Genomic DNA, 21,910 nt, shown 5'->3' with positions numbered 1-21,910 from the left:
CGTTCCTACCAGTATAATGTAATCTTAATAATTGTACATACGCGAGACGGTGTATGGGCTGCATGGTGTTGGCCCAGATTCCCGCTCAGGGGCCAACACCAGCGACGATTATCAGAGCCGATCCCGGGCTTCCTGTAGGTCGACTCGGCCTCAAATGAGAAAACTCGTGCGACGTGTAACCATTGCCACTAAAAACACACAAAGGCGGACGGGCGTGGTGCCGGCCTTCATGTGGTCGCTAACAGCACTTGCCCGGTATCTGTTCAGGCTGTCCTGTGGGGGGGAGGCGCGTCTTTTGTCAGTACTATGCACCGCCCACATCGATGCTCGCCCTCCTTCACCCCCGTACTGACCACTCTGGTGAAGTATGGTCAAATAACCCCCACAAATACCAGCCGTGGGAGGATTGTACGAGAGAAAAAAGTACCTTTTGTGAAGACAGATGTGGGAAACGAACTTTTTCTGCGTATTTACGTTACCGATATTCTCCACACAACACGGGTGAATGTATTGGAGTTGAATTCGCACCTCTAAGGGATATGCGATGTTGTACTTACACAGGGTCCGGTGATGGATAATTCTGCCTGAGAATCCAGGGACTTAAGGGACAGGATTTGATTCATGGATGACCGATGATGATCTTCAGAACGTAGGAAAAACACAGAAGAGCCGACCGGCTGGTGAGTTTAACTGGGGCGCCGTCTGTTGTACAAACCGCGCCACGGCATTTGGTCAGCATCACGATCCCTGGGGCAGAAATCCCGTAAGGTCTCCACTGCACGCTTTTGTCATGTTTCCACGTACTTCTCCGTCTTGTGCCAATATGCTAAAGTCGTGGCCACATATTTCTGGCACCAATATCTGATGTCAAGCCATTCTCTGTTGAGAGTCTTGAATTTTTCCCCCAACAACGCACTTTCAAAAAAAATTCCAGTGCCTCGATACTATAGTGCATTGAGGCGAGGCGCAGATGCTTTCTCAAAACTACTGCTGGCAAACAGGTCTCCTATGGGTGGAGCTCTATATAAAAAGTTATTTCGTCTTCCAGGATGACGACGATGTTACCGTGTGCGTAACCATTTATACTGCTGGGTTGAACAGGTGGCGGTCGGCGGGGTTTAAAAAAAATAATTTTGCCCATTTCAACTGCCGCGCCAGAAGATGAAACCGAACCCGGCGTTCCTGTGGATTGCTCTGCGAGACCCAAGGGACACGGACACTTCGTCTCGGTGACGGGACGCCGATAGCACAATTTTTGGGATAAATACCAAGAGTTAAAATGAACCAGACATCACACACCAACATTGGGGCTTATTTCGCTACAGTTTATTTGAGTTTGCTACGAGACGGCAAAAAGGAAATCATCATCGTCATCATCATACGGGCGCGACTCCCACCAATTTTGATCACCGGCAAACAGCAGCCGTCGCTTCAGCTCGGCAGCTCCGAATGTCACAAATCCGTATTCAGTTGCCACCACCTTCAACTTTGGTATTTATTACCTCGACCAATGCGTGTGTCTAACGCGCACATTACGCAAGTGCATGGTTCTTCAACTGGTAGACCCCCCCCGTGGGCCAGATTAAGGCCGGACTATGCTCTTGGAAGGGCTCACCCGAGTGTGTGTGGCCCGTGAATAGACATGGCTCTCCCGAGATCTAAACGAGATCTGAAGACGAACGGGTACACGTTGAGAAATCTGTAGGCGGGAATGGGTAGTGAATGAAACGGATACGATGACACAGCCGTAGACAAGAGATGAGAAGGAATAGATCAGCGAGACCAGAGGTGACGAGGTACGGATGACAGCTGTAGACAAGACACGGATTCAGTCCCATGGACAGACTTCATGATGCCACACCAGGTGACACCGTGAAAGCCGTTCACAAAAGACAAAACCGGTCACCCCCGTCCCCGTGAGCACATGCGCCAATTCTATTATGGCCCACCTGAATGTTCAGTTGAAGAACCCTGGGTTATAGGTAAATGGGTTATCTCAAAATCCCATCCACATCTTTCGGAGTTCTGCATCTTGTCAAAGCAGATTTTGTTTACATGCCAGGGTTACCGCGATATGGCGACACTACGGTGCACAATATAAGATTCACGACACTAACATCGTCCGATTTCGCACATTACATCAGGATCGTGGCACATTTAAATTCGGAAATGCAGGCCGCTTCAAAAAAAATGTTTACAGTTGAAGAACTTGAGCGACATTTATCTCGGGCTTCCAAAGTTCCCATCATAGCACATCATCTTGTAAGTAAATAATGCGAAACACAATTACAAGGTTAGGAAAATGGCGAGAATCGTCGCGTCATCAATGCAAAGTGTCGTGAAAAATATTGTGGCAACCCTATTCGTGATCGAGCCGAAATAACAACTTGGGTCAATGCACGCACGCACATTCGTGGTAGTCTACTGGGTGTTACTTGCCAAAAACGATGCGTTGTTTTCATTCGTGTTATTAAAAATGCCACTAAATAGCAAGTGATGGCAATTCACAAACCGTGTAAAAATAAGCTAAAAATCTATTCAAGCGATTGCTGTCCAGATAATTCTTTAAATTTTTTTATTTCTTTTTTTTCATTTAATATATATAAATTTTGCCGACAACCGCATACAAAAAAACTTTGTATGGCGCATTTGCTTCCAGTTTTCTTTAGCACTTGTTAACATGGTATAATAATCGACCATCTTCGAAATGTAACCAAAATCTTTTACACATGCCTGCACACTCCTCACACGCTCACATTTCCTAAAACACAGCAAAATAGAGTAACGGTACAGTATTAATAAACTTCAAAAATCCCCCCCCCCCCCCCCGTGTCCCCAACACGCTTACAATTGAAGGCTTCTGGTTAGAAAGATTCTTGTACTACGGACAACCACTCAAGAAGGCCTTTTCAAAAGCTGCTTAACATCTGCCGTGAGAGCCGGTGCAAGCTGCAAGCAAAATTGAAACCAAAACGTAATAAAAATGCTTTTTTAAATTGGCTTTGCTAAGACCCGCGCACAACACCACCGGTTAAACCAAAAACGAGTTTCAAGAAGCAGAGTAAATCTAACCCTGCCCCCACACCCCAGAAATATTTTAAAAGTTTTAGCCCTATCCCATCAAACTCAACTTTGGTCTAGTGCCTAATATGAAGTGGTTTGATCTGTTGTGTGTTAGATGTGATCTTAATTAAGCGGGGTTTTTTTTCGAACCATGCACATGTTCAATAGCTTACAAAGTAATATACCTTAACATGAGAGACAGAGAGAGAGAGAAAAAAAAACAGAACATTCTTTGTCGCAATTGAAGGAAAATTGATATCCGAGATAAGAGACATTTTCCCCTCCACGGTAAAACTACACAGAAGCAAAATAAATACACGCGACGTCACTCAATTCTATAAGAAAAAAACGCGCGCACACACACACACACAAAAAAACCTATCATTGCATACTTTGAAAGCTTCCCATTAGCGTCAAGTCGACACTCCACTACTGATTCTTTCCTTGCGAACCAGCAGTGCAAAATAATTCTGCAAAGCTTAACAAAAAAAACACGAAAAGAACAATTCCCAACTTTCTTGCCCCTGCATCCCAGGTCCAACCGCCTGTTCCATCAGTTTCGCAATTTGGTTCTGTGCAACAGAAACGTTAAATGCGGACTTCTCTGCGCAACCGTTCCACTTCCAAGCGTGGATCTTCCCTCCCCCCCACCCACCTCTCTTCCTTTCAAGCAGATCCCGCTCGGTAAATTTGAAACAATGCGTTTCTCAGTCCCGACCCTGATGCGAGTGTGGGGGGGGGCGGAGCTAGCCGGAGAGTGAGCGGGGCTCTGCTGTGTAACAAACAAAAAGTGGGGCCAATGAATGTCTTGCGTCCACGCTCAGACGCGACCGTGCTGCAGCAACTACCTCGGCTCGCACGCCGGACCAAAGCAGTTGCACGGGACGATCGAGTTGCAGGTTTTCCCACCTCCCCCCCTCCCCCTACCTCCCCCCACTGTGATTTAGTTGCACAACTCATTGCTCAAGTGTGGAACTCAACTTCCCGTGCCCCCTTCGCCTTTGAAGCAACGTACCAGACGCGTTCTGCGTATTTTCCGGGTGCGTTTACGATTTCCAGCGACTGCCTAAAAACACCTGGCTCTTAAAAAAAAACACACAAACCATGCAAAAGATTGATGCTAATGAGCAAAATAAGAAAAATAACTTGCACGATAGCTTGCGGGGGGGGGAGGAGGAGATGCACACACCTTCCCTCGGAGAAATAAAATGTAAAAATGACCATCAGATTGATTTCAGAAATACCTCGCCAAGGTTTGACGGCAGCACAAAACGGGGCGCGCGCTCTCTACACGAATTTAATTGTGAATGTTTGAGGGGGAAAAAAAATAATAATTAATCTCTAACAAAAAAACAATCAGGAAATAATAAAAACATCGTCAACTTCATCAAGAAGAGAAAAAAAAACTCTACATTTTTACGATACAAAGCCGAGCTATTCGCTTCAAACTTGATGTATCGTTTATACCAAGGTTTAAACCACAATGTCTACGTCACTACTGAAGCAGACAATTGAGATGCAAGAAAGCTGACATTTCCCACAAACGATAGACTCCTCCCGACAGAACCTTCCAGCCCCCCCTTTTTCCACCGTAACATCAGAGCCGAGCCCAGTGCCATGGGGATCCTTAAAGCAGTGGGGGGGGTTGGTGGTGCTTTTTATCCACCCCGCTGGCTATCTGCTGTGCCGAGCAGTAACCGAGCCGCGGTACGCACCCGGCACAGCGGTACGCACCCGGCATAGCGGTACGCACCCGGCACAGCGGGGGAGGGGTCACCATCCTGCGGCTCCGGGAGTCGCGTGCGGTGGGGGACTGCGGTGACGGCTCTTGAAATTCGAGAAGAAAAAATTTAGTTTCGCCTCCTCTTTGTCATTTTGGCCGCCGCCAATCCCCTGACCACGGAAGCCCGGTTCAGCGTGGGCAGGGGGGTTGGGCAACCTGTGGTTCATTTTGAGGACCGCTTCGTGACCATTATTTATTAAAGGATACCCATCGTCCCGTGTATTCACTACATTGCACTTGCGGCTCCTGAATCGAGTTTTTTTTTTTTTTTAAACCAAATTCTAAAAAAAAAAAATGAACGGCTCCTCTTGTTATCTTGGTTTTTACCGACGACCCCTGCGCGCGCGAGCCCTCCTCACGAGGAGGTTCGGGATCTGGCTCCAGGGGGACAAGCCGGGCCCCCCCCCCCCCGCCACGGGGTGGTCGGGTTACCGGCGCGTTTACAGCACGCGGCAATGCCAGAAGGTCGCACGGAGGGCCCGTGGCATCAACCCAGTTACCCCGCGCAGGAGGGTAAGATTTTAAAAAAGAAACACAGGATCATCTCGACACGTTCGTTGTGTCGTTTGGCGCCAGTGGCATGGCTCTGACTCTGCGGTGGAAAAAATAAATTAAAAAAAACTTGTTGTCCCCTAGCGAGCCGTGCCCGTTCGGCCGTGACCCCGGGATAGGGCGCTTGTAACGGTAAAAAATAAAATAGGCGTTTCAGAATCCTTGGCCCTAAAAAGCCATATCTTGAAAGCATTTTTCATTTTTAAGTTACCATCACTGGAACCTGAAGTTTTAAAAAAGACAAGGCAATGATCTACTATATGATATTCGAATATAAATGAAACACAAACGTTGATGCCAGTTTGTCAAGACTAAGGTACTTTAATGGCCACTTGTATGAAGAGAATTAAAAAAAATGTGACTAAAACGTCCAAATATATTACTACATCTGCAATCAAGGGATAAGTTTGCGCGACACAAATCCTCCGCTCGACCTTCGACAAGATGGTAACGTAGCTGCCAACTGCAACGAGTATAAAAGACGGGGCGAGTTTCCGATTAGGACTTATGCACCTCCCCGTTGTTCATGGGCATCTTAGTCCTCAACCAGCTAACACAGCGAATCCAAATTATCCCAAGGGAGCCTCGTCTCTTGAAGCCTCAACCATTTGTACGGAATCCAAAATGTGGAAGCCAAAAAAATCCCTTACGGGGGGGGGGGGGGGGGCGGGGGGGTTCGTAGCTTTTGTGAACCCCCCCCCTCCCCAGGCAATTACGCTTGAGATTCTAGTCCAAAACGTGGCCTTGGCGTCCGAGTTTGAGGACCGAGGCTTGAACGTGCACTGCAAGTCCTTTTTTGGCAATCCACTGTTGGGTCAAGTGCCCTACACCCCCCGACACCCTGCGGGTCCCCGTGGCGGTTCATTGACCGTGCACATTGCCGTGTCAAAGTCAGTGCGGGGGGCGTTTCTGAAGGCTGCAAGGGAGCACGGAGCGTATTACGGCACAATCGAGGCTATCGATGCACCGGCCTCATGCCGGATCCTGTAGTCTTGTACGAGCCGACAACACCCGCTTGTGGTTATTCACGGTGGTAACCCATCCCCAAGCGTTCTGCCGGCTCAACCCCGATTAAACGTTCGTGCAGGATAAACGGAGGATTAAGCGCCTTGCCTCCAAAAAAAAAAAGGTTCACAATTGGGGAGTTGCGTAAAATTCGATATTATTTTTGCACGTGCAGCTTCCGGCAGCTGCGCGGATTCCATTATCCGGCAGCCCAGTCGCGCGATGGATCAGCAACGGACAACATTCTTACGTGCATTAATTTCGGGCACCTCGTGAGCGGGGCAACCAATTAAAATGATAAAAATTAAAATCACGCACGACATGCATGGATTTTGTTATCGCTTTTCAACGCGCGGTGCTTTTCAAGTGGCCACAGTGAGAGGACATCACACGGCGCATGACGTATGACGTCATCGCCTTGGTCACAAAGGGCTTCACCGTTTTCACGGTGTTTGTACCATCATCATCAAGTATTGGGAAACTCTCAGGGTCAATCCCGTTTTGCTTTTCCGGTCGGGCGAGTCTCGAAACGACAACAAAAAACTTTACGCTAAAACGGAATCTACATTGGATCCTATTTACGACCCGCTACAGCAGGAGATAATGAAATAATGCTTTAAAACCTTTGTTGGAAGGTGTTAAAAAAAAACATAATAATCGCATGCATCTAGGAGGGGACTCCTCCCCCCTCCTCCACTACAAACCCTACCCCAGTTGGCAGCCACGTGTCATCTTGGCAACAAAAAGGACCCCCCCCCCCCACCCTTTTCTTTCATCACTCATTCTCCTCCACCACCTCCTCCTCCTCCTCCTCCCCCTCCAACAGATCAGCCTCTCTTTTGATGGCGATGTAGGGAGACCACAGGTTGGCCTGCGCGTCGTAAACCTCGACGGAGCGCAGGAACTGCGCGCCGGTGAAGCCGCCGACTGCGTAGAGCCGCCCCCCGGCCACCGCCACGCCGGCATTGCTACGCACCACCGACAGGCTGGCCAGCACGGTCCACTCGTCGCGCACCGGGTCGTACACTTCCACCGCGCCCAGCGAGCTGGCGCCGTTGAAGCCGCCCACCACGAACAGCTTGCCTGAGGGGCGAACAGAGCGAGGGGGAGATGGGGGGCCCACGGGTGAGCGAGCGAGCGAGCGGTGTCAAATGTTACAGTCTGTATGTATGGGCAGCGGATGGGCGTGCGCGCGTGCGTGGAGCGGTGATGTAGCGGTGCCGCGCTACGAAGCCGGCCACCCGAGTTCGATTCCCGCCGAACCGGCCCTGGGCCTCACCCCTAGGTCGACTCGGAATCAAACGAGTACCTGGTGCGGTGTGTGTGTGTGTGTGGTAAACATCGCCACTGGGGAGAGACAAAGGCGGCCAGGCGTGGTGTTGGCCACCCACCCCCTTCGAGTGCCGTGTCAGCCTTCATCAGGTGCTGCCACTCGCTAAATAACAGAACTTGCCCCAACAGTCTGTTGAGGCTATACGGGAGAACTCTGTCTTTGTACACCAAGACCAATGCAAGATGCTTCGCGCGGGACATAACAGAGAGAAGACTCGGGTGGGTATGGGGACACGTGTTGAGAATGGAACCCAAGTCCATAGGAAAAAACTGCCCCACAGTGGACACCACAAGGAGAGAGACCACGGGGCAGGCCGAAGGACACATTCATGCGGAGGGGGCTGGTAGGAAAATTTGAAGTAATTATGTACGGATATTCAAGCCAAACTTGTTGGCCGACCACTAAGTTTCTCCCGCAAATTAATCCCGGTTGGGCTTCCAGTCCACTACGTTTCTAACAAGTAATGCCCACTAGGAGCGCATTTGTTATATATCCGGGTGTCCGGATACACGTGGACAGACATCCACAGACACACACAATTAATCCCCTGCCTCCTGTGAATTAATCCCGGTTGGGCTTTCAGACCACTACGTTTCCTACCAGTAATGAACACTAGGAGCGCATTTGTTATATATCCGGGTGTCTGGATACACGTGGACAGACATCCACAGACATACACAATGAATCCCCTGCCTCCTGTGAATAATCCCGGTTGGGCTTCCAGTCCACTACGTTTCCTACCAGTAATGCCCACTAGGAGCGCATTTGTTATATATCCGGGTGTCTGGATACACGTGGACAGACATCCACAGACATACACAATGAATCCCCTGCCTCCTGTGAATAATCCCGGTTGGGCTTCCAGTCCACTACGTTTCCTACTAGCAGTAGAACCTGGCGACACACCATTCAAGACGAACTGAAGACCACGGGGGCACGTCTTCGGGTGAAGCAGAGAAAGCTGCTAAAAGACCGTCCCGGGTGCTTGTCGCGGCCTTAAAGCTCCAAGAGGAGCCAGTAAGTCCGACTTTTGTTTGGTGTGGAACAACAGACGGGCGCAGTCCCATAGCGTCGGAGGGGCTGGAGCAGGCCTTCTTAAACCAGTGAGGCGGGAGTGGCGGGTGGGTGATGGTGCCAAGTGTGTGGTGTTTGTTTGGTGGAATGAGAGACAGACAAAGGAGGATGAGAAAGGATGAGAGGTCAAAATATTGGGAAGGTTTTGATTTAAAGCTTTCGTGACTGCAGGGATTCATATTATTGGTTCTTTCGGTAAAGTCACGTAGCAGGGAAACAAAATAAAAATATAAAACAATACAATTCTCACGACGTTTCGACTGCAACAGAAGCAATCATCATCAGGTGTGAAAACCACAGCAAGAAAATGTGTTTTTCACACCCGATGACGATTGCTTGTGCTTCAGTCAAAACGTCGCGAGAATTGTATTGTTTTACATATAATTTTTTTATTGTTTCCCTTCTAACGTGACTTTACCGAAAGAACCAAGAATATATTGGGAAGGCTTTTGAGGTGCCCTCCCGCCACTGCTGTATCAACCCAGAGGTCACTTGAAAGGATCTCAGGAGGTCGTTCCGTGGTATCCCGCTTCCACGGACGGTTCTGTTAACACCGACGGTTGAGGGTCGCATTGCTCTACGGGCGATCCGATTGGACACTTTAAATCTCTTGCCATGACACCGGGATGACATTACTGAAACTAAACTATTTTTTTGTTTTATCAGGTGTAAGGCCCGCCGAGCTGTGCAGCTCTTGTTCGGAAGCGACCCTGATCGATCACAAATTATAAAAAAAAAAACTCGTCGTCACGTGGAAATTCATAGCAGCCAAAATACTCGAAAATGTTACTAAATGTGGGAGGGAAACAACGGAGGACCCGGAGGAAATAAAACCACGCGATCACAGGGAGAACATGAAAAACTCCAACTATAGAGCGGGTGTCAGGGTCGGGATCAAGCCCACGACCTCCCGTATAACCAGGCGAGGTTGTTGACATCGCCACCGTGACGAAGCGGTTTATCAAATACTCTAAAAAATTTTTTAATGCGTCACAGCGACTAAATGTGGAGGGACAAAAAAATAAAACAAACACTGGCGGAACCTGGGGAGAGAAAGTCTTAGCCTCGAAAGCACGAGAGAAAAGCCCTGGAGAGTGAGTGAGGGGGGCCCCCCCCGCCCCCCACTGCCATCACCAATGAATACCGTTGTAGGCAGCGACGCCGGCGCCGCGGCGCGCCACGTTCATGGGCGCCACGAAGGTCCAGGTGTCTCCGAGCGGGTCGTAGCGCTCCACCGTGTTGAGGCAGTTCCACGCCTCGCTTCCGCCCACCACGTACAGGAAGCCGTCCAGCTCGCACACCGACGCCTGGTGCCGGTCTGGTGGCAGTGGGTCGGGCGAGGCGAGGCGAGGTCGTGGCGTTAATATATTTACGTACGGCGCGACAATTGTTTGTTTTTATTGTAGCTCAACACGAGCCCAGAGAGCAGAGCACAAATTTTAGGGGGTTGGGACCACGTCCGAGAACAATAGGCACACGTTTGCCCTGACTGACGGGGAGATTTCACGAGTTTAACGAATACCGTCTTGACGATTCAGCACCGAGCGACTCGCTACTACATCGCCTCGCTCAAAATCACCGAATACGAACTTCCGCGATTTTCACAGTTATGCGAGAAGAGACGAGGGGGACACACCGAAGGCAAAGGCGAGGTCACATCCACGGTAGTTTAGTAGTTGCTAATGCACCGTCGCATTTGAGATACTTGTGAATTCAAGTGCCAAAAAAAAACAAACGAAAAGACGCATCCTAATTTGATACATCTTCTTGCAGCTGTTACCGCTATATTTATGGCCACTACCGTCAACCCGTCTCCTCCGTGTATCTCTGCCACAGCTATGCATATCACACGAGCTTCTCGCTCACTGTTCATCTGTGTTCTCCTCATTGCTGTGGCGACCACTACTACCTTATGAGACCTCCTTTGCCAGTTCAAAGGGTAAAACCTATTCCTATATCTTGTTTCTGGCAAAGGTCGTCTCATAATGTAAATGCTAACCCCGAGCCCTCAATACTCTGATAGTGCGCTGTTTTTTGAGTTGTACGCCTTTTGGCGTCTTCTGGTCCAACACCAATGGAGACTAGGCTCTAAGAAAAGCTGTCTCGGGTGTGGACCAATCAAATTCAAGGACAGTGCATATTATTATCAGAGTTGTCTTTTTTGTTTGCATTTTGACTGCTTGTGTTGTGGTTATTGCAAACATGATGCCTTGAATAAAGGTGTCAGTTTTTGTGCCAGTTAAAAGGGTAAAACCTATTCCTATACTTCTACTACCGTGTTCTCAGTATCCCTGCCATACCACAAACAGCCACCCCCTCTCATCATCAGCCGCTCTTCTCAATCTCTTTTGTCAGCACCAAGGCAATTGCGTTTCTCTCAAGGGCGCCAGGGTGGCGCAGTGGTTGACACTTGTGCCTCGCAGACGTAACCAGCCTGGGTTCGGATCCCAACTCGTGAAACCGGTTTTTGTATGTTCTACATCTGTTCCACATGGGATTCCTCTGGGTTGCCCAGAGTTTCTCCCCACAGCTGAAGTAACATACATTAAATAAAACAATTTATATTTTACCAGGTGAGGCCCACCGAGCGATACAACAATTTTTTCAGAAGCGACCTGGCAATTGCAAATGATAGCTCAACGAAGTGGCTCATCATGTGGAAATGTACAGCGGCCAAATACTCGAAAACGCATGTTTCTAAATGGGGAGGGGAAAAAAAACGGAGGACTGGAGAAAAAAATTCACATGACCACAGGGAGAACATGCAAACTCCAAATATACAGGAGTCCCGGGCGGGATCGAGCCCACGACCTCCTGTATACCAGGCGAGATTGTTTACATCGTGCTACCCATGGCCAAACAACACATTGCTAAAATATGACCTGCAAATTACTCAACTGGAATTACACAGCAGCAACATCGTCCCCCTTACAGGACCCTCCGGAAAAAGTCTATCGCGAACTCAGCGATGCTTTCCGGGATGTACAAGCACAATCACAACAATAATAATAACAGCGAATCAAAACGCAGCTTACGAGTGTTTGTCGGTGAGCAAGTGATCCACGTCTTTGAGATCGGGTCGAAGGCATCGCAGCTCCGCAGACCCTTCTGGCCATAGGGGTCTGATCCACCGACAATGTACAGCCTATCCTTCAGCACCGCCACACCTGAGTAGGCAATAGGGGAGGCGTGGGGGTTACATACAGCATGATGATCGGCAGCACCTTTTGAGGACAATACGTGGATTTATATTGCGCTTTACAATGCGATCGTATCAAAAGGCACGGTTAAAAAAAGGCAATAAACGTCGCGGGACTAACGAGTTTACAGGCCCTGCGCCGAGTGGTCTTGTGTTTCGACAGCCGGCACCGGGGATAACCATTTGAAATGTGTCGAGGAGAGATGCAAAGGCAAGGCACTTGTGTATAAAATGCTGAGATGCACTCCCCCCCCCACCCTCCCCGTGTACAAGGGGCGCTACATAAAAAAAATATATCATCATCATTATTATTATTACGAGCGAGTAATGAAATGTCCACGAAGCGTAACAAGGACGACTGCTGACCTGCATTGCAGCGGTTGGTACGAAGCTCAGGAATGGACATCCACTGGTCGGCATCCGGATCGTAAACCTCACCAGAGCTCAGCTCGTCCGAGTGTCCGTTGGAACCTCCAAGAGCAAACAGCTTGCCCTGCAACGAGCAGCCGACGTCAAAACTCGCGCGCGACTTCCCGTGCAAACGAGCTCGGAAGTGGTGCTCAACAATATTCTGGTCGGGGGGGGGGGCAGCCTTTCAATACGTGCAAAGGTCACCATTTACTTCTCAAAAGTACACAGTCCTGTTGTCGTGTAGTCCAACTTTGCCTCCGCACACGCCATGAGGGCATGTGGGTTCTTTGACCACACTCTTAACACGCTGGGTCCAGTGCCGGTTGAACGTGGGAGTAGAACAAAATTTGCAGCAAAGTACAAAAGGGGCTCCCCCCCCACCCCCCCTCGCTCTACGCGGTAGGAGTAGTGGTAGCAGTGGTGGTAGCAGTGGTAGTGATGGTAGTGATAGCAGTAGCGGTAATAGTAGCAGTAGTAGTCGTGGTAGTAGGTAGTAGACGCGGTCCAAAAACAGGGCGGGTAAAGTGAGGAGACAGCTACCTGCCGAGTATTGCACACAGTACGCACAGTACACGCACACACAGTACAACACCACCAACCACCATTCGCCAAGTGACATCACCACGGTGCTTGTGCCAGGCTATGTGCACGTTAAGGCCACGTGAAGTGTCAAACGCCCGCTGGCAGGAGGTCACGGGACAGACCCAGGTGCCACGGGTCGACTCGCCGAGACGACTGGCCGATGGACCACCTGTGCCACCTACCGTGCCAACTTGCCGTGTTTTAGCAACTCGGCGCTCTACTCGTTGTACACGCAGTACGCACACACACACCACACACCGTGCACATTGCTGTCCCACGTCCGACCGCATAGCCGCATGTAGATTCGAATACAAAGCGCACGTCTCGAATTTAGAGTAGGAAAATGGTTGGCCGCACACTCACAAAATCATACAAACCGAACCTGCACAAACCAAGGGGTGAGAAACCAGTCCCATTTTATTGCACTGCCCCTCTGCTTTCCACGATCACCCTACACAGCAGCCTCAATCTCCTGGTTTATACATGGCGGTCACTCAGCCAGGCACTATCGCAGGCCGAGCTTAGCTTCCGAGACCTGACAAGGCTGGACACTTTCCGGGCGATTTGGTACATAGGCAACGCACCACTGGAGTTGTACTTTAAAAAAAAAAGTTGGCTTCAGAAAATGATGAGATGGGAAATGATGAGGTGACAAAGCTTAACCCAGACACCTTTTGGGTTCACAATAGTGTGCCCAACCACTGTGACAATAGATTGCCTCTCCTAAAACGTTAATGTACAGGGTAAGAACGATGTTGGGTGGTAATGCGTCATGGCAGGAAATAGTTTCACAAAAAACTATTTTTTTCAAAGAAACGTGCGCGAGCTTTCCGTCAAACAATTTACACGTGTTCTTAAAAACAGAACGTTCCGAACGGTCATCACAGCATTACCGTTCAAAGCCCGATGGTAAATCTTCTCAGAGTTGTAATCAAAAGCCATTCAAACTCTATTCAGCAGCAGCCAATGTTCCATGTAATCCTAAAGAGAGCTGCGTCTTACATTTGTTCCGCCACCCAAATTGGCACGCCTGCCTTTTTCTCAAGTCCGGGTGAGCATAATTGCTGCACTTGTAAACAATGCCCTTTGTAAATGTCTGCGTGCGAGGTGGGTCGCTACCTCGCAACGCACCGGTGTAACAAAGACGGATCACGGCAGGTCACACACGCAAGTTTGGTTTAGGATGGTAGCGTTACATGATTCGGTGTTGGGTTTCGCACAGAGCAGCCTCCTGCAGCGAGCGATAGAAACTAAACGGCAAGTCAGAACCCGGTTCAACCACAGCTTGCCGCGTTTCGAATCAAGGTTCTCAGGTTGGGAGCTACACTCCTGGCGGCCACCTTACACTGCCAGGGTATCACGTGAATAAACCCGCACTTTATACTTTCATTATTTTTAATCCGTTTTGAAAAATGTATATAAAAAGGTAAAAGCGAACCGAAAAGACATCCATGCAGGCCTCCCCACGCGCCTTGCAGGTTTTGTTTGACCATACTTCACCGCGCTTGTCACCCACGTATCTCCGCTCCGCTTTATACATGGTCGTCACCCAAGCCAGCTCTGTTCAGACTCATCCCTGCTTAGCCTCCGAGATCTGACAAGCCAGGGCGAACTCCCGTGTGATTTGGTAATGGGCGTAGTTACACAACTGAAAGGAAGTCTGAATCATTTTTATTTCAGCATCACAATTTATTTATACTGGAGGAATCCGATGAGCTAGGGGACCACTCTTTTGCACAGATGTCCAGTCGGGAAAAAAAAAAATCGGAGGGAAATTGTAATCTTTATTTTTTTTTTACACGAATCGTAATTACGCGCCCGCCCCTAAAACGTGCTCAGCCACACGTTACGTGGCCCAAGGGGAATTGACAAATGTTAAGAATAACGAAGCCCACTGGACGGTGACAGCGACAGTCCGAGAGAATAGACTTCCAAATCAACTGACCGTGCATTTACAGGAAATTTGTGGGTGTGCAAGGGAGGGAGGGAGGGAGGGGAGGCCTCATACCATGAGCGTCGCCATCTGAAAGCGAGCGCGTGGGGTGTTCATGGGCGCGATGAAGGACCAGCTGTCCGTGCTGGCATCGTAGCGTTCCACGGTACGCAGACACTCCTCCCGGTTGTATCCGCCTGCCGAGGGACGAGATGGGGAAGAAGAAAAATCAACAAGGTAGCCGAGGACGAGATGTGTGTGCTTAGTGAGCGGGGGGCGGGACAGGAGAAATAGGAAACCCATGGAGAGAATGGGGGGGGGGGAACGTACAAACGCCACAGCCACCTGTAGCCGGGGGGGGGCGAGATAAGATGTTAACTACCTTGGGCTTGGCAGAGGAGGTCGTGGGTTCGAGATTCCGACCCCTGACGCCTGTATATTATTTTGAGTTTGCATGTTCTCCCCATGGTTGTGTGGATTTTCTCTCCCGCATTTCGAGACCTGTATTCGGCTGCTATAAATTTCCACTTCATAATAAGCTATCGTTTGTGGGGGCGGGTCACTTCTGCAAAAAAAAAAAAGCTTTACAGCTTGGTGGACCTTCACCTGGTAAAATAAATAAGTAGTTTATAATTCTATAGTTTAAACCCAGGCCCTTCGTGCCCGTTTGGCACAAGTGTTACCAACGTGTCACAAACGATATTACGATTGTAAATGTTGTGGCTTTACTCTCCAACACACCGGCAGGCTGTACTAGTTAACTGGAACGTGTTTAGCGAGCGGTGGACTTGCTCTCCAACACACAACCCGGTGTGCTGTACTTGCAACGGATTGGCATGCTCTGTTTAAGTGACAAACCTTACTAATTGGCCGTCGGGTGGTGGCGGGTTTAACGACACATTTATATATTCTTAGCTCTTTCGGAAAAGTCACGTTGAAGGGAAACAATAAAATAACAAAAATTCTCACGACGTTTCGACCATAACACAAATGGTCATCAAACGGTCATCATCAGGTGTGATGATGACCGTTTGTGTTATGGTCGAAACGTCGTGAGAATTTTTATTGTTTTATATATATTTTGTTATTTTATTGTTTCCCTTCAACGTGACTTTACCGAAAGAGCTAAGAATATGAATTACTGCAGTCACGAAAGCTTTAAATCAGGACACATCTATATATTTACGTGATCTAAACCATAAAAAAAAAAATCTATATTATAGATATTGGTCGCGAAAGCCTGTGGTGTTGAACTAATTGTCACGTTTCGTTTACGTGACACACCTCACCGGCTGTGTCAGGCGGGTGGAGGGTTATAAAACATTTATACTTTCGCGCTCCAACCCATGGAACCCTCATTATGGGACATTCCGACTCTCAAATCGTGCTCACAAATCGTGAGCGTTACCAGCGGCGATGAGGCTGCCATTGAGCGAGGCGGCTCCCAGGCCGCAGCGCTCGTAGTGCATGCCGGAGAGCAACGCCGCGTCGGGCTCCTCCAGGTCCAGGCCGGCCTCCAGGCTGGAGCTCTTGGAGAGCACCGGGGTGGTGGCGGGGGACACGCGCGGGCTGGAGGCGCGTCCGTGCAGCGAGATGGCGCACAGCGTGCCGCTCAGCACCGCCAGCGACAGGTACTGCATATCTGCGTGCAGCGGGGGGGGGGGGGGGGGGGAAGGATCGGTCAGCAGAAAGGTTGGTTGGTGGCGATTTGAGCTCAGGGGGGGGGGGGGGGGGTCGGCAATAAAAACACCAAGAAGAGTCATTTTTGTACGACGTGCAAGGGAGGGCCCACTGCAGTCCTTAAAAGAATCAGAATATGTACTTATACTGGAGGAATCCGATGAGCTATAAAGCTTTTTTGCACAGTATGCATCTCCGGAGACGGAGGATGCAGACCCCCCCCCCCCACCATCTTAGCCGAACCCATCTCACGTCTTGTGGCCCACGGCCGTACGAAGATTTTCGGATCGCGTCTCGTAGGGTCAGGAGCTTTGGCCACCCCGGCTCATAATGAAAAGCGCACAAGTTCCGATGACATCACGGTACCCATAATGCTACCAAATCTCGTCAGATTTGTGAAGGCAAATCATGGTTGGGCCCAAGATTGTGCAAATGTAGGCGACTGCCAATGCACTAAACGAGTATAAATGTACCGCCTGCCGAGGGCTACGTGGGTGGCCAGCAGAGGGCAGTGTAGCAAAATCTATGGTTTGCACAGACACCACCCCTACAGCAAGGTCTCGAGCGAACGACGGGCAGGGGGGGGGGGGTTAGGTTTCGTGTACCCCCCGCGTAAAGCACGAATTCACGCAAGTTGTGGGTGTCCGCCTATACGTGTAGTATATATAAAATGTAAGAGTATATAAATGTGCATAAATGTTTCATAAAGTAAAGTAAAAGGATCCACTAATCATCGGTAGCATTCAAGTCCGATAGAACACTATACTAAACACGATATTAAACACTTTTTTTAATTTTGGTTTAAAGCTTTCGTGACTGCAGGGATTCATTTTATTGGTTCTTTCGGTAAAGTAACGTAGAAGGGAAACAATAAAATAATAAAAAAATTGTTGTGGTTTTCACACCTGATGAAGATTGCTTGTGTTGCAGTCGAAACGTCGTGAGAATTTTATTGTTTTATATTTTTCTTATTTTATTGTTTCCCTTCTACATGACTTTACCGAAAGAACCAAGAATATACTTTTTTTAAAAACTTGTTTGTTGCGTGGGCGATGCAGATACACACCGTCAAATCCAAGTTTGCGTCATGGCGGGGGGGGTGGGGGGAGGGATTTGACTCTGCACTTCCCACCCCGTGCGTGTAGCGAAAGTACAAGTTGCACAAGTGTGAATCGGGGTCGGTCATGCATGAGCGGGTCCCTGTAACCCAAGCCCGTGTACTCCGAGACCTTACTGTATTGTACTATGCTCTCATGGCTATGCTGCCTTTAATTTTTACCGACTAAAGTGAAGAAGTATGGTCAAATAACCCCCACGGCATACGGAGTGGCGGTTATTGTCTCCCGTGTGCTGATGTTCACACACCTGATCAGATACTCATTTGAGGCTTAGTCAACCTAGGGGAGGCCCGCGAATGGTTGTCATGTCACTTCACCCATTGATTGAAGGACACAGGGTTCATAAGTGTAGTGTGTGGTAACCACTTCGCTGCTGCTCCCGAAAAACACATCAACAGACACCACCCCTACAATTTGCAGACTCACAATCAACAAACGCACACAAGGCTGAACAACTAAAAATATGCACAGCTTCACGTCATGATGTTTTCTTGCTCACGTGAGCAATGTGAAGCTCATCCCCAATGGAAGCCCTAAACAAAGTGATGGAAATTCCACATTACCAGGGTAGGGGCCTATATCTCTCCATAGGAGAACCACTGACTTCCCAAATAGTAGTAACTATTAATTTTAATTAACCCTAATGGAAGATGGAATGAGAGAGAAGTCGGAAATGTGCAAAGGCAGCGTGGAGAGTTGCACGCTTGCGATTACACCAAGACAAACGGAGGAACACACGGATGAGCGAACGTATGCAGGTTAAGAGATTATCATTTAGAAAAGCGAAGGGGGCTTGGGGTGAACACGCGAATAGAAGTGACGATGGTCGGCGAGCAGGAACAGCGAGGGGCAGCCAAAGGGGAAACGTGCCCAAGAGGAGGTTCATCGTGGCAATGGGAGCGTTGATCGGCTCGTTTTCAGGTGGCGAGACGTTAACTTTACCCTCGCTTTATCCACGTGATAAGCCACTTCGTTGAGCAATCATTTTGTGGCCAGGTCGCTTCTGAAAAAGACACTATATAGCTCAGTGGACCTTACCCCGGTAAAATAATAATAGTAGTTCATCGTAGTTTTTAAAAGGTGCTGGGGTTGATAGTGGTGAAGGGATGGCGACAGCTTAAGCAGTATATTTATTATGGCTGATAATTTAAAATGGATCATGGGCCAAGTCAACACCGAACTGAATATTAAAATTCCCGATTTTAGGACCGAAATTCACAAGCGTTAACCCCGACGTGGCTAATGCGGCCAAGGCGAAGCAAAAATCAATCCCCCAACACTCGGCCACGCGTCACGTTTTTGTTTTCAAGGACAACCCTGGCAACCGCGGTTCGCTAGACGGCCCACAACGTGTCGTAACCGGAGCACCAACGCACCATCATTATTATTTAACGAGGCAAGGTCAGCGTCAAATTATACATAGCTTTCACAATAGGCCAACGTGTAATGAAAGTCAATTTAAACGACGCGCCCGTTTGTACACGGACGCATACGCGCGTACGGCACTGTCATTCCACTGCTGGATGAGTCACCGTGATTGCCCATTGTGGGTTGGCGAAGCTGGGGAGAGTACAATAGCACAAGCGGGAGCAAGATATTGCTCGACTGCTCTCCGCTGGCCAATAACGTAGCCTTCCCCCCTCCCCTACAGCCGCTGTTGCATGCTGGTAGCCAATCTAAGCACCACCTCAGGCTTAACCCAGCTTAGCCTGTGGTTCAGATGTGATTGGGCGCATTCCGTAATAATTTGCTGTCAGGTCTAGCTTACAATCACATTTATTCAGAATGTAGGTTTTTTTGGGGGGGGGTTAGATTGTGTAAATATAAACGTGTTAAACCCACCGCCACCCGACACGGCCAATTCGTAAGGTTTGTCACGTGAACAAAACGTGCCAATTCGTTCCTGGTTCAGCACACCGGTTGTGTTGGAGAGTAAACCCACTACAGAATTTACAAATTCGAGGACCGTGATGCTTTGCCGATAATGTCAACAAGTAGCATCATCAGGCAACAGCCAGATATGCGGAGAATCCTCCTGTTGTTTCGGTCTTACGCGATCGAACCCAAACAAACCCTCGATTATGAATAATACTGGTGGCGAAAGTCTACGTGTTAAACTGACATTCATTACTATAGCAGAATTATAATAACAATAATAATAATCACCGGAGCTCTTTTCAGAGGCAATGATCTTCCACTCGTGCTTGCTGAAGATGTTGCTGCCGCCATTGCTGCAGCCGCCGCCGTTCTGACTCTGCTGCTGCTGCTGCAAGAGGTTGCGAGCGGCGGTGGTGAGGGACTTGCAAGGAGACTTCATGTCGCCGGTGTTCAGGTGCGTGGTGCCGTTCGTGGTGGCAACGCCGCTCTTCTTGCGCTTGCCGTCCCGGTGAAGGTTTTTCTGCGTGGGACACGCACACAGCAAACGGCGGCTGTCAAGTCTCACCGCCTTTTAATTCTTTTTACCTTTTACATGTGGAGTCCCCCCCCAAGGCTTTATCAGGAGAGTCCTGCCAAGGCTTTTGCCATAGGCCATAGGAGATGTTTCTGTGGGAGGGTTTTTATTTATTTTTTACAAATTTGGCAAACTTGGATCGCGGCGATGGCACACAAGGCCTACACACGTTTTCAAATCAGGTCACGGGATCCGGAAAGTATGTTAAACCTTTACCATTCCGATGACGTACGTGTATGCAACCAGTTTTTCTTACGGAAGGGCGTGTGGCACTGGTGGAGCCAGTGGGGGGGGAGGGGGTGGCACGTGCCCCCGCAATGATCCGATCGAAATCTCTAATTTCGATCAGATCATTGGAGTTTATTAGTAATAAATTGGCATTTCTGCGACCCCCACTGGTACTGTGTAGCATATTATCACGTGCCAGGGACTCTGAGATGATAGGACAATAGTCCGAGTCCATAATTGGCAACAAGTAATGGCAAAGCAGTTATAAGCGACTCAAAATTGTGCGCAGTTGTGTATACAGTACACGACGTCCCTAAAGGCAAACACCTTCAGCGAGTGCGATGCCGATCACACACGGTTCGAATTCGACCCTCGATCAATGGCTGCACCATCACCGCACACTCGTCGAATAAAAAGCAAGGGACAAGTCCTTACTAACAACTCCTATCATTTTTCATTGCTGGAGCGATTGCCCCCCCCCCTACCTGAAAATCCTGGCTCCGCCAAACGGCATGTGGCACAGTTTGGTGCCAGCTATTATAGTGCGGTCGTGCCGCTACAGTTATCTGCGGTGAGTACAATGTCTTTAAAAACAGCGGCTCAATGCCTCTCTAAATAAATTAATGCGAACCCCTTGCGCATTCCGAGATTCAGCGGTGAACAGGACCCACCCTGCAACTTGCAGATGTCTTGGCAGGGCAAAGGGAAAATATACCAACAGAATTAACCAAGGGAGCAATGACTGCTGATCGTCCCAGCTACATTACAGATTTTCAGTGCTGCATCAGTTCGGTTACAGCATACGATCATTTGGGTAAACACGGATACAACCGTTACCTTCGTGTTATTAGTGGCATCTTCGCCCTCACTGGAACTGTCTTGAGGAGACTCAGGGTGGCTCCTTTCAAGCAGTTTGTGTTCAGCCGAAAAGTACAGCTTTTGAACCTGATCGTGTTCAACAAACACAGGACAAATGGGGGGGGGGGGGAGGAAAGAGATAGCAAGGGCAAAGAGAGAGAGAAGGCAGAGGAGGTGGGGGGGGAGAGACAGGGGCGACACTCTGTGTAGTACCTCCCAGAGCAATGTACGCCTGACGGTAGCAAAACCGCCACTCAACGTCATCTGTTGAGTTGCGGTTAGCAGGCACGTCTTAAGTGTGTTAGTTTTCTGTGTAGTGATTTAGAATATTGGTTTGAAAGGATGGCAACAAAGCCAGAAACGAATAGACGTTGCCGTGTTGATGCGTACCCAGGCTGCGTGTCACGAGTTGTCCGACACGAGTTCCATGCTTCGTCATTGACGGAAACAAAACGTCTAAGTGCCCTAAGACTTTCTCTGCCCTAGCCGAAACTTTGCTTGTTAATAATCAAGAAAAGCGGTGCACTTGCATAGATTCCATAATGCTTTACATCCTCGGAAGTAATTAATTTGCGATAATAACATTGTCACCCCGCGATGTCACACAATGACATTGCCACTTTAACCGGCAAGACAAAT

The 21,910-nt window shown here is 49.0% G+C and overlaps 1 protein-coding gene across 1 annotated transcript in view; it reads right to left on the bottom strand.

Annotated features, from left to right (window-relative positions):
• Window positions 1–1,304: 1,304 nt before the first annotated feature.
• Window positions 1,305–21,910, bottom strand: part of IVNS1ABP (influenza virus NS1A binding protein) — a 62,268-nt gene continuing 41,662 nt past the window's right edge. Inside the window, exons 8-15 of the mRNA XM_032976327.2 lie at window positions 21,251–21,358; window positions 19,900–20,131; window positions 16,344–16,577; window positions 15,011–15,132; window positions 12,376–12,502; window positions 11,846–11,977; window positions 9,955–10,128; window positions 1,305–7,486 (exon numbers count right to left, since the gene is read on the bottom strand). Of these exons, the coding sequence (XP_032832218.2) occupies window positions 7,179–7,486; window positions 9,955–10,128; window positions 11,846–11,977; window positions 12,376–12,502; window positions 15,011–15,132; window positions 16,344–16,577; window positions 19,900–20,131; window positions 21,251–21,358 (1,437 nt within the window). The 3' untranslated portion in view covers window positions 1,305–7,178. The remainder of the gene's footprint in view (window positions 7,487–9,954; window positions 10,129–11,845; window positions 11,978–12,375; window positions 12,503–15,010; window positions 15,133–16,343; window positions 16,578–19,899; window positions 20,132–21,250; window positions 21,359–21,910) is intronic.

Source organism: Petromyzon marinus, chromosome 59 (assembly GCF_048934315.1).
Source record: "Petromyzon marinus isolate PM22_M1 ecotype Great Lakes invasive population chromosome 59, UKy_Petmar_22M1.pri1.0, whole genome shotgun sequence".
Classification (NCBI taxonomy): domain Eukaryota; kingdom Metazoa; phylum Chordata; class Hyperoartia; order Petromyzontiformes; family Petromyzontidae; genus Petromyzon; species Petromyzon marinus.
This window is presented reverse-complemented; position numbering and strand designations above follow the sequence as displayed.